The following is a 12,645-nucleotide window of genomic DNA, read 5'->3' as shown; positions in this document are numbered from 1 at the left end:
AAAAAAAGTAATGAAGATGTATACTCACTATGTACCGATAACTCTCCTTGTATTTTCTACATTTTCATCTTTTCCAAATGTTTTTGCCAAGCCAAAATCTGATATTTTCGGATTCAAATCATTGTCTAGTAATATATTACTTGCTTTGAGATCTCTGTGAATGATTCTTAATCTTGAATCTTGATGAAGATATGTAAGTCCTCGGGCAATTCCACATAGAATGTTGAAGCGCTTGAACCAACATAAGAGTTTCCTTTGGGTAGGAGAACCTGTAAAGTTTCAAAAGTAGACAAATTAGTTGTTATCAGACTTGAATTTAAAACCCATTGATATTCAGTTGTCAAGACACGAACCAAAAATAAATGAATCTAAACTCTTATTTGACATGTATTCGTAAATGAGCATTTTCTCCTCTCCTCCAATGCAGCAACCAAGAACTTTAGCAAGATTTCGATGCTGAAGTTTGGCACACAACATAACTTCATTCTTGAATTCCCTCATTCCCTGGTGAGAATTTTGTGAAAGTCGCTTCACAGCAATCTCTTGTCCACCACCTAATGTTCCCTAACCATTAAAAGTATTGTCATCGACATCATAAATCAACAGAATGAAACTATACTTGCTTCACAATCTTATTTGTTGATTTTGTGAGTTACCTTATATACGGGTCCAAAACCACCTTGGCCAAGCTTATTTTCATCTGAGAAGTTCTGGGTAGCACTAGCTATTATAGCAAAGTCATAGAGAGGAAGGTCCATATCTCCTTCTGGGACTTCATCAGTATTTTCTATGGACAAAGATTTCCTCAATTAATTGAGAAAATATTTTCACTCAAGCAAACTAAAAGACAGAAAGTTATACCTGTTAAAGAGCAACTAAAAAAAGAAAGCCAACCAAACCTGAGAAATGCTTACCTTTGGATTTTCTTCTGCTCTTATAAATATAGAGGGAGGTCAAAAGCATCCAAAGTGCAAAAACAGTAGCCGTTATCGCAGCTACTTTAATCTTGTATGAATTAGAACCTTCATGTTTGGCTTTAATTCGCGCGCAGAAATGAACAAATAGTTAGTGAGGTAACTAATTGAACGCTTTAAAAAATGAATAGATAACATTAAATGGAATATACCTATATCTGTAGAAGCAAGGCGAATATATAGATCTTGGCCAGCATCATTTGACATTTGATTCAAATCAAGTAGATCACCAAACCACATGACACAGCCACTTCCTCCTCCGCTAATATCTGAAAAAGAATAAGCAGTGCAAGAACAATTTTCCCAACATTTGGCTTTGCACTCGTCAAGTGTCATACTTGCATTGACCCAAGTATATGTAGTATCTGGTAATTTAAGGTTACTATATTTAACAAAATTGTCTTTGCCTTTAACTTTACAACTCCAAGGTTTACTGCGAACACACCCTCCTGTCCAGTCATACATGTCCCAATTCTTAGGTGATTTTGGCTCAAATCCTTTCAAGCATTGGCATAAGGTTGAGTCAACAATGGCACAAATTCCAAAAGCACCACAAAGATTATATCTTCCACAATTGTCTCTTGGAACATCGCCAAAAGACTTCCAAGTTTGATCCTCTTCAACCCACATGAGATTTTGCAGAGAGTTTCTTGTCTGGTTCAAGACTCTGATAGAGACCATTGACTCATTTAAGGGAACATACATGTAGTACACCTCATCCTTGTTAGACACAAGCGTTGCATTATAAAGCAACATCTTATTTGATGAAGGAGTATCAACAAAATGATCACCATTCCAAGGGCCACTCCTGTAATATTTTGTCCGACCTTGCCAAGTATATATTTCTGGATAACTGTGAAGCATGAGCTCACATGTGAAATCTCCTGGAGAAGGGTCATCCCAATTCTTCCATGCTACTAAACGCCGGTTCAGACCCGTTCTCAAGTCCCATCCAAGCTTCATTCCTGGTAAAAATACGTTAGAGTAATGGTCGAAGCTTTGCCACAAGTAGTTTTGTGGATTCTGGTCTTTGTCGTCTCTTAGTACCAAGTTTCCAGAGTCTAAAAGCTGAACAATAGGACTCATCAACGCCTTTGTTGTCGTCGTCGAGTTTGCAACCCAAAGAAGAGTCTCATTTTGGCTGAGAACAACAAGATGTCCCTCTTTGTTTATGCTCATCATGCCAAGCCTGTCTTTGGCTGGTTTTTCGCGGTTGGCAACCCAAAGGATATATCTAACTGGAACATTCTTGTACCAGAGTCCAACGTAGCGGTTTGTGGAACTACCTGGGCTGAAAAATCCCAGTTCAAATCTTCCATCTTTAGATACCAAGGTGGATTTTCCATCATCAACCAGAGGCTGAGACTGCGTAATAGTATCGGTGGTTGCCGTGGCCAATAATGATGGCGAGAAGAATAAAAGCTTACTGAAAAATAGAAGTAGCAAACAATAATGAAGGATTGCCATTATTAGAAATAATATTATGTTGGAGCTGCACGCATGATCAAGCAAAGTCGGAAGAAGAAGCACGATGATTGGTGACTTGGTCGCACGTTTGATCCTTGAAAAATCATAGTTTAGACATGTCAGGCAGCGAACTTGTAACTGGGCAACAAGATGAAAATGCACGAGAGGGAGTGATGTGCGTGTTTTTGTAATTAATTTCATGTGTTGAGGGCAATACATTATTCCAAGTCCAAATACCTTTGAAAATTAATTGTCATGATAGAAAATAGAAAGCAAGTTTATTATAGAGACAAGAAAGCATTTGGATCAGCCCACCAAATACTACTCCGCTCAATACTATGTACATAAGAGACTAACTGCTCATATCTATCTTATTTATTAAAGGTTTCTCCTTATGCTCTTTATTATAAATATTAATTGCCTTTATAAGTTATTAAATATTTGGTAAAAGTTCAAAATTAATTGGGTTTTTTAATTAAAAAAAAAACACATTGACGTACTTATGAAAAGTAAATACTTTCATGCAACTATTTTTTTTTAAAATTTTTGTAGCTTAGTCGTTTGTTTTAGGAAAAATAACATAAAAAGAAGTTGAAAATTGTTATATTTCAATTCAGACACCTAAGAAGTCAATCTCATGAAAAGAAGTGATCGATAATTGATTTGGTATTTTGTAAATATAGTTAAATGACAAAAATGTTCTTGCATCAAAAAATTTATTAACAAGATGTAAACTGACAATAATAAATATTAAACAGCAAATGACAAAAAATATACTGACAATGACAAGTTATTTATTAATAAGTTGTAAACTAATAATAACGAATGTTTATCAACCAATAACAAGAAATGTATTGGTAATGGCAAATTTGATAGCTTTTTTTTTAAAAAAAAAAATTGGCACAAGCGCATTTTAGTCATTTTACTTCATTTGCAAAATATCATATCAGGCACTACTTCCTTTTCTGGGATTTTGACCTCTTAGGTGTTTGAATTGGAATATTATAATTTTCAATTTTTTTGGTGTCATTTTCCCTTTGTTTTATATGTATCGGGTTGAAGGAAGTACAATAGTAGAAAATAAAATAGTGCAAGTATAGAAAATAGTACTCCGCTGGTCCTATATATAAAACCTATTTTACATGTTTATTAATTTTTTTCAAATTAACTCTATTGATATTTTTTTAACAATAATCAAATAGGGAAAAGAGAAGGGGAATTAAGGAAGATCATAAAGTATTTTTAGAAAAAACATATCATATTAACTAATTTAACTAATATATTTAATTTACTTAAATTAGTTAATTAGAAAATATATTAAGGATCAGGGAAGTACTACACAAACAGCTTTTGTCACCACTTTGAATGCTAGCTAATTATGAAACGTACAGAAATCAAGAATAGCAAATAAACAATATGATCCCATACTTAGGAGGATAGAAAAAATAACTCGAAGGGACTGCACAGCCAGAAAATAGTCCTACATATGAATGACACTATGAACATCCGACTAAATACTATGATGCAACATATGCATTGTAATCCGAAAAGTGATACTATGAACAATATACTCAAACAAACCACTTTGGATGCTAAATACCAAATATAAACCAGGGTCAAGAAAAGCATACAGAATACATGATCTCACTTGGGAAGATACAAACACCGAAAAACATAAAACAACAAAAAGGAAAATCTCAAACAAAGGGAACACAATAGGCTCACACGATGGTGCTCTCAAAAGCAATGGAAAACCATAACCAGAATAATGAAAGGATGAAGAAGAAGAGTATTACAAGTTTTTTAAGTTGCGTTCTCTATCTACTCATCATCTTCTAACCTTGTTTAGTTTAATACACAGCTCTTCATTCTAGCCGTTGTAACACTTTCGAGTAAGAAGATGAAGCCATTAACTCATCGATCATCCTCAACCTTCTTCCATTATTTCTCTTCTTTTTCGCTGACACAATCATGTGAGAGAGAGAGAGAGAGAGAGAGATGAGAGGAAATTTCAAATTTTGTATGCGTTGTATTTGAGATGAGATGATGATAGTGACGATTGATAGACACTTAATTATAGAAGAGATGAATTTTGTGTTTTATAGATATTGGAGTCACGTGGGAATAGCAAGAACCACCGCTTTCCCAAAAGTAACAGATAAGCTTTTCATATACATGCAAAGCTCAAAAGCTGAAAACTGCATTGTCCACAATCGCCGGCCACGGAAGAATGATATATCAAGATAATGAAAGATTTTTCTCAATTTTAAAAAAATATCTCTCCCCTGGTGATTTGAGGGCGGATGAGAATTATTACATGCTTTTGATCTCGCAACATCTTAAATTTTAATATAAATACATTATGTGTTATCTTGTTACTCCTTCCGTCCTAATCAGAGAGTTAGTTTCGGTTCAATATATAAGATTTATTTCACATGTTTATCAATTTTTTTCTAATTAATCATATTGATATTCTCCTAACAATAATCAAACAGGAAAGGGAGAAAGGAAATTAAGAAAAATATTTATTAGGGTGTTTTAATAAATATTCTTAATCTACTTAAATTAGTTAATTAGGTCTTACATTAAAGATAAGAGGAGTGTTTGTTGGAAAATTATTTTGGAGTTTCTCTTTATCTCTTAATTGCTGAAGGATTTAAAAACGGAACTTGTGCTTTTAATTTTTTTCAAATTTTTAAAATTAAATACATAAAATTTATTATTTGATATTATACTACATCTAGTTCTTAATACAAGAGTTACTTGATTTGGGTATATTAAAAGAAATTAATTTAGTTAGTTATTTATAAAAATATGAGTTGATTTCATTTAATCATGATTGCTTTTAAAAGAAAACTCCTTAATATATGTAATCATTAGAATACTTTAAATAATAAATTATAAATTTTAACTAATTAACCCTTATATTAAGTACAGATATAATTTAGTGGTAGGCAGTCAAAGGCAAAGCCCAAGAAAACAATGAGAACTGCTTTCACACCATAAATAGAGTCCAAGGTATAAAAGCGGGGACCAATAACGGATCGGGCTTGCTGACCGAAGGTAAGTTCCATTATTTTTTTTTTTCCTTTTTATGTCAAAAATCCAAGGTATGTCGGCTCAATTAGCCTCAGTTATGGAAATACGAAGATTAATGTGCTTTTCTTGAAATCTGAAGCTTCAGTATATTTTTAGAAAATTAAATCATGTTTTTGATGCTTTAACTAAAGAGGAACTGTCTACTTCTTTTAGTTTGGATCACTGTTTGGACTATTTTAAGAATTTGTGCTTGAAAATAGTTTAGGATTCAATCTCCTTTTACATTAATTTCTTTTTTTGTTTAGGCGTGTTGCCTTTTTTTCATTTGTATCAAAAAAAAAATTGTCTCATTGGTTATAGGAGAGGGCACATGAGTCATCCCACTTTTGGAAGAAAGAAAGAAAAGGAAAAAAAATATTCACAAACGCCACCAAAATTTTCAACTATCAATTTTCTAAGGGTTATTTTGGTCAAGACATTTTTTAAGAGGAAAAAGAACGATTCCTTCGACAGTAATTTGAAAGATTCGAGCTCCCTCTGTGAGTAGTTTCATTATGCGTTGCCTAGCCTGCTGCTGCTGATCCAACCACTTTTTATTTTTTTTCGGTAAAATTAGTTAACAAAATTTTTTGATCGGACAAAGAAATTTAACAAAATTTGGTTGCTTTTCTTTACTAGGCAAAATAATACCCCAGTTTATAGTTTAACTTAAATTACAAACTAGATCTTATATTAATATATTAAGAACCAGAGGTAATACTTAACAATATTTTGGGTACCTACTGATCAAATTAATAACAATGTTGCCAAACACTACATTTGTGTTCTCTCCTTGGACCTTGATGAATAATTCTTACTTCCATAGGAAAAATCTATTAGTGATAATTAAGCACAGTGCAGGTATAAGAAAAAGAGTTAATTAAGCACATGTAGTATGTAGTCAAAGAGAAAATTAGGTACTTTATTAGATATAAAATATTAATAATACTTTATCCCTTTCGTCAAATTAATTAATTTATTCTACGTTATTATAATTTTTGTTGATGATCGATTACTGATCGCAACCTCCAATTCAAATAATTCATTATTAATTTTAGCATTATCCAAACAGATCACAGTCGAAGATTTCAAATTAAAATTATTATGTGCCTAGCCATATAGCCTAGAATAAGACAGGCTTAAACAGAACCAATTAATGCTATATTATACTTTGTTGGTTCTATTTATAAGATACTTTCAGTGTGTTTCACACAAACTAAGAAAAACTTTAAACTTCATTAGTTCTCATTTAAAATTTAATAATTTTTCAACTTTATCCCTATTTAATATTTTTATATCTCATGTAAACAAAGTCAACAAAATAATAAATAAGGGGTAAACTTATATATCCATACAAAAATTTCTCTCAGTACCCTATAATATGACCAAAAAATATCTTCTCTCTCTGCACTATAAATAAGACCAGAGAAGTACATACACAAAAAAAGGTGTATAATGGACAGGCTAGACCAGACCAGAGTCCAATCTAAAGTCTAGTCTAATTTTTGATTGGGCTAGATTTGGTAGCCCATGGTCTGGTCCAGTCCAGTAGTGACTTGAGGTTGGGCTGGACTGGACTTAATTTAACAGATTACGTAGACTAATCCAAGTAATCTAGAACCTCAATTTTTTTTTTAAAAAAAAAATTTGTGTATGAAATCAAGATTTCATATTAGTAAACACAATTAGAACAATTAAAAAAACTATAATGATATAATAATCATCCCAAACATTAATACTTAATCATATATTCATAAGAATTTCTAACAATATTAAATAACAATAAAAATAACATTCTAAATTACTAAATTTTTTTTAAAAAAAATCACCTAGTCTAGACTGGAATAGTGTAGGTGGTCCAACTATTTAGTCTTGAATCTAGTTTAACCCGACCAATTAGATTAGTCCTGGTCTGTTTTTATCATATTGTTTATTTGGATTAAACTGAACTAAGCCGAACCACCTCAGGTTACACTGGACTAAAACGGATCACCGGTTTTTGCACACCTTTTTATACACACCTAAGAAATGAGTACAAGTAATTTTGCAGGTGGCTATCACCATATGATCACAATTGGACACCTAATGCTCCCATTAGTGCTAGATAATAATGATGCTCGTGATTCTGAGAAACCAGGTATATATGCTTTTTCTTGCAGACAATGATGTGCACTTAGCTCAATAATTCAATCGCGAGTAGAGGCATACGCAAACAACAGTTCATCCACTGAGAATTTTTGGGTACCAGATTATTCCAACATAGAGATTTGTGCAACTGACTTCCTGGGCTGAAACCTGAAAGAAAGAACCCACTTCAAATGTTTCATATCTTTGGACACCAACGTGGTCCTGAAGGGGTTGGGAATGTGTGAAAAAATATTATTTTATGTTTAGTACTTCCTACCATTAAGGAAGCAGATTCATAGAGGTTAGAAGTTTGTGGGTACGAATATAGCATGCATTGTATTACGTTCGCGAGTCATATGATTAAGATGTATAGTTGTAATCAGAATAAAAGCAGCATGATTCTATCGTGTGATAATAACAATAACAACAAGTCTTATTTTATCAGCTAAAAATAATACTACCATAGTACCAGTAAGAGATGAAAATCATCTCCGCAACAACCATCAATTCATAAAAACAGAAAAATAGCACGCTTTTCCTCCTAATTATCTTTCCCAAGCAAAAATCTATAAAGACATAATGAACACCCCTATCTCCGGCCTTAAAAAATATCATAATCACTCTACCGGCTTAGCAAAAGCATCATAGTTAATTAGTTTTTTTTTTTTTCCTTTCTTTCGACTCATTTTTTTTCTCTCACTACAATATGGTAAGTACTGAATAAAACTAGGATCGCCGGATATGAGAGCTAGAAATGGAAGCCGCAACATCAGCAGTAGTTGCAGCTGCTTCATCTGTTGAAGAACATATGCAGGAACAATAAAACAATCAAAGCCTTATAATTCATGAGAGTTACATATAGTTTAATAGCAATGTGCTATCTCCTGTTCTAAATTTAAGATCTAGTTTGTAGTTTAAGAAATGATTTCTACTTTGCCACTTCATCTTTCTTTTCTTTTACTGACTTCTCAATAGTGGTTTTCTATAAGCAAACACAAAACATCCATCTTTGTGCTTTACAGTTTTTGACTACATTTATACTGGTGGATCAAAGAAAACTTTAACCTTTAAGGGTGAAGGTCGAGGAAGAAGAACAACCTAATGGAATTAATTGATGGTTGTTGGGGATATGCTTTCAATTTATGACTAGTACTGTTGTAGTATGTGTTGCTTTCTTTCTGACATTTGACTGCAACTAGATACCTTAAATGACAGGCCAAACATGGCCTTAATAATTGTGATGCTAAGCAGCGAAAATTCTTTACTTGATCAGTCCCTTATGCAGGTCGAGTAATTCATTGTTCTTGCACATGTAGGTTAAGTAAATATATATAATGTCCTAAATGTATCGCTCTGCAAAGCAATATGCCGAAAAAGCTTACATAATTATAACTTATGCAGAACAATGTTTATTGGCCAATTTACTATTTCTCGTTATTTATCATGCCTATTAATGTGGTGAAGAATTACATACAATCTAATGTTCCTGTATATATCATGTAGAAGAGCAATGTCAAAGAAACAGGACATTTATACGAACTTGTTAACATATGCATATATTATTCTGAATATAACGTATGGCTTCTAACTTAATAGCTAATGTCTGTTTCACCATTTGAGTTGAATTTCTGGGAAAGATTAGGAAACAAGAATCTCTCTCGTGCTTAACTATAAGCAAATGATTCTCAGACATTCTCAATTGTCACCTAATCTCAACATTGCAAAAACAAAGGCCTCCAAAAACTGCAATTTATGGCTTCCAGAGCTGAAATTTAAACCTGTTCGTCATTTCATACATAAACACTTGCGGCAACTGATATTAGTCAATCAAAAACAATGCAAGAACACTACATACAGCAGCACAAAGTTGCTTGCAAAATTTTAAGAGAGTTTAATTGATAATCATCTGCGCCATCTGGTTTTTGTATAAAGTATAAAATTCACCTGCAAGATAGAAACTGAGTAGAAAAAGAAGTCCTTTAATTTATCTGGCCTCTAACTCAGTAAGGGATGTTTCATTGATTGAAGAAGTCACAATAGTTGAACTTTCTCCCATAATTGAAGTCTTGTTTAAAAGGAATTCAGGTTCTTTAGGTTGAGGCAAGGTGACTTCACTACTCAACATCACAACCACAGAAGCCATATCTGGCCTATCTCCAGGATGATGTTGTACACAAAGAAGGCCAATATGGATGCATCGCAATACTTCTGATGCAATACAAAAAATTCCCTCAAATTTGCATCAATCAACTTTAGTGGGATGCCATCTTTCCACAACCACCATGCCTGCAACAACTCAAAATCTTTAAATTTCTAGTTTATTCAAGTTAAACATGAGGTTAGGTTATTAATTACTCACATGTCCAATGAGATTAAGACTCTGGTTTGGGTGGGAGAGCCCTCTATTTTTCATTCCACTCACTATTTCCAATAGTAATATTCCAAAACTAAATACGTCAGATTTGGTAGAGAATAAACCATCAATAGCATATTCGGGTGCCATATAACCACTGAAAGAAATCACAAATTTGTGGTCATCAAGTTTAATAAAAGTAGGAATATCAAAAGTGATCACAGTATAAAGGAATACTCACTATGTTCCAATCACTCTATTTGTATTCTCTTCAACTTGATCTCCTCCAAAGATTCTTGCTAAGCCAAAATCCGATATTTTTGGATTCAATTCATTGTCTAATAATATATTACTAGCTTTAATATCCCAATGAATAATCTTCAATCTGGAATCTTGATGAAGATACATAGGCCCACGAGCAATTCCACATATAATATGAAAGCGCTTGGACCAATCTAATAGTTTACTTTGAGTAATAGAACCTGTAAAGTTAATTTGACAGTCAACTTTATGTGAGGCACATATAATGAAACCATAAATATGATAACAAATGCTTTTACAGTGACACAAACCAAAAATTAATGAATCTAAGCTCTTATTGGGCATGTATTCATATATGAGCATTTTCTCTCCTCCTTGGATGCAACCAAGAACCTTAACGAGATTTCGGTGTTGAAGTTTGGCACACAATAAACTTCATTCTGAAATTCTTTAATTCCTTGATTAGAACTCTGTGAAAGTCGCTTGACAGCAATCTCTTGCCCATTAGGCAAGATACCCTGAAAATTTACATTGTTTGGATGATTGTCAAACTAGCTAGGATATCATTTTTCAGAACAATACTGCATGCTTTCTTGCAATTAACTAACTTGTTATTTCTTTCTCCTTTTTTTCCTGAATTGTTATTATATTTTTTGGTTGCATGTTTACCTTGTACACAGGTCCAAAACCACCTTGGCCAAGCTTGTTGTCAATGGAGAAGTTATTAGTAACACTAACTATTACAGCAAAGTCAAAGAAAGGAAGCTCTATGTCTCCTTCAGGGCCATCAACATGATTTCCTGCTAACAAATGTTTTCTCCTTTTTTGGCTCCACAAAATAAGATAAGGGGAGAAAAAAGTAAAGGCAACGGAGTGAGAGTGTTTACCTTTAAACTTGGTTCTGCTGTTGTAAATATAGAAGGAAGCAAAAGAAAACACCACAGCCATTAAAATAGTACTTGTCATAACAATCACCATGATCTTGTTTCTGTCTACATCTTCCTGTTCAGCTTCAGAACGAAATGAACTTGCAATTAGTATAGACAAAAAATGAGGTTCCCTGAAATAGTTCAAATTATTATTGATAAAAGGTTATACCTGTTTCTGGAGCAGCAAGGCGAATATAAATAACTTGATCAGGATCCGAAATACGTTTCATGTCAATTAGATCTCCAAACCAGATGGCACACCCACTACCTCCTCCGCTGATATCGGAATTAGCATAAGCTGTACAAGAACAATTTTCCAGCATTTGGCTTTGCACTCTTCAAGTGTCATACTTGCGTTAACCCAAGAATGTGTTGTGTCTGGCAATTTCAACCCACTAAATTTGAGAAAATTGTCTCTTTTTTTAACCTTACAACTCCATGATTCACTACGAATACATCCTTGGGTCCAATCCATTACTTCCCAATTTCTTGGTGATTTTGGCTTGAACCCTTTCAAGCACTGACAGACTGGCGTCTCATCAATGATGCAATTTCCGTATGGACCACAACGATTATATCTATCACAGCTATCCATTGGCAGATAAACGAAAGTGCTCCAACTTTTTTCATTTTCAATCCATATATAGGTCTCAACTGAATATGTCGTCTGGTTCAAGACCCGCCTTAAAATCAGTGAATCATTTCTAGGAGCATATGTGAAATACACCTCATCCTTGTTAGAGACAAACTTCAAATCATCAATCCAATTTTTCTTCGTTCTAGGGGCACCACTAAATCCAAGACCATTCCAAGGGCCAATTCTAAAATACTCTTTTTGACCCCACCAATAAACTATTTCAGGATAATTGTGAACTACAAGCTCTGCTGTGAAATCTCCAAGTGAGGGGTCATCCCAACTCTTCCATGCAGTGAAACGTCGATTAAGACCAGTTTTCACATCCCAACCTAACTTCATTCCTGGTAAAAGAGTATCAGAAGGATAGTCAAAGCTTTGCCACAAGTAGTTTTGGGCACTCTGGTCTTTCTCATTTCTTATTACTAAGTTTCCTGAGTCTAAAAGCTGTACAATTGGACTCAAGGCCTTTCTTGTTGAATTTGCCAACCAAATAATATTTTCATTTTGGCTAAGAAGCACAAGGTTTCCCTGTGTGTTTAAGCTCAACATTCCTGAATTGTCTCTGATTGGTTTTTCTCGATTGGCTACCCAAACAATAGTTCTACGACGGATTCTTTTGAACCAAATTCCAACATAACGGTTTGTGGAACTACCTGGACTGAAGAAACCCAATTCAAAGATTCCGTCTTTAGACGTCAAAGTGGTTGTTCCATCATCAGGAAGTGGCTGAGAACGTGTAATGATGTCAGTTGCAGAGACCAATACAGAGATTGATAGAAGCATATTGGCAAGAACAAGCATAGAAGGAAGGATGGCCAT

At 33.7% G+C, this 12,645-nt stretch overlaps 1 protein-coding gene and 1 pseudogene across 1 annotated transcript in view; both read right to left on the bottom strand.

Annotated features, from left to right (window-relative positions):
• Positions 1–4,434, bottom strand: part of LOC114741150 (G-type lectin S-receptor-like serine/threonine-protein kinase At4g27290) — a 23,330-nt pseudogene extending 18,896 nt beyond the window's left edge.
• LOC114741153 (uncharacterized) overlaps positions 1–12,645 on the bottom strand; it is a 22,320-nt gene extending 9,675 nt beyond the window's left edge. The window contains 15 exon segments of the mRNA XM_028929405.1: positions 29–253; positions 350–564; positions 657–787; positions 915–1,034; positions 1,127–2,579; positions 9,682–9,870; positions 9,873–9,932; positions 10,006–10,156; positions 10,241–10,481; positions 10,572–10,691; positions 10,694–10,778; positions 10,930–11,060; positions 11,148–11,270; positions 11,359–11,508; positions 11,511–12,645. Coding sequence (XP_028785238.1) covers positions 29–253; positions 350–564; positions 657–787; positions 915–1,034; positions 1,127–2,579; positions 9,682–9,870; positions 9,873–9,932; positions 10,006–10,156; positions 10,241–10,481; positions 10,572–10,691; positions 10,694–10,778; positions 10,930–11,060; positions 11,148–11,270; positions 11,359–11,508; positions 11,511–12,645 — 4,529 coding nt within the window.

This window comes from Neltuma alba, unplaced genomic scaffold, assembly GCF_004799145.2.
Source record: "Neltuma alba isolate B1F8T4 unplaced genomic scaffold, ASM479914v2 tig00003290_pilon, whole genome shotgun sequence".
NCBI lineage: Eukaryota > Viridiplantae > Streptophyta > Magnoliopsida > Fabales > Fabaceae > Neltuma > Neltuma alba.
Note: the sequence above shows the minus strand (reverse complement) of the source record. Positions and strands in the feature narration are given on the sequence as shown.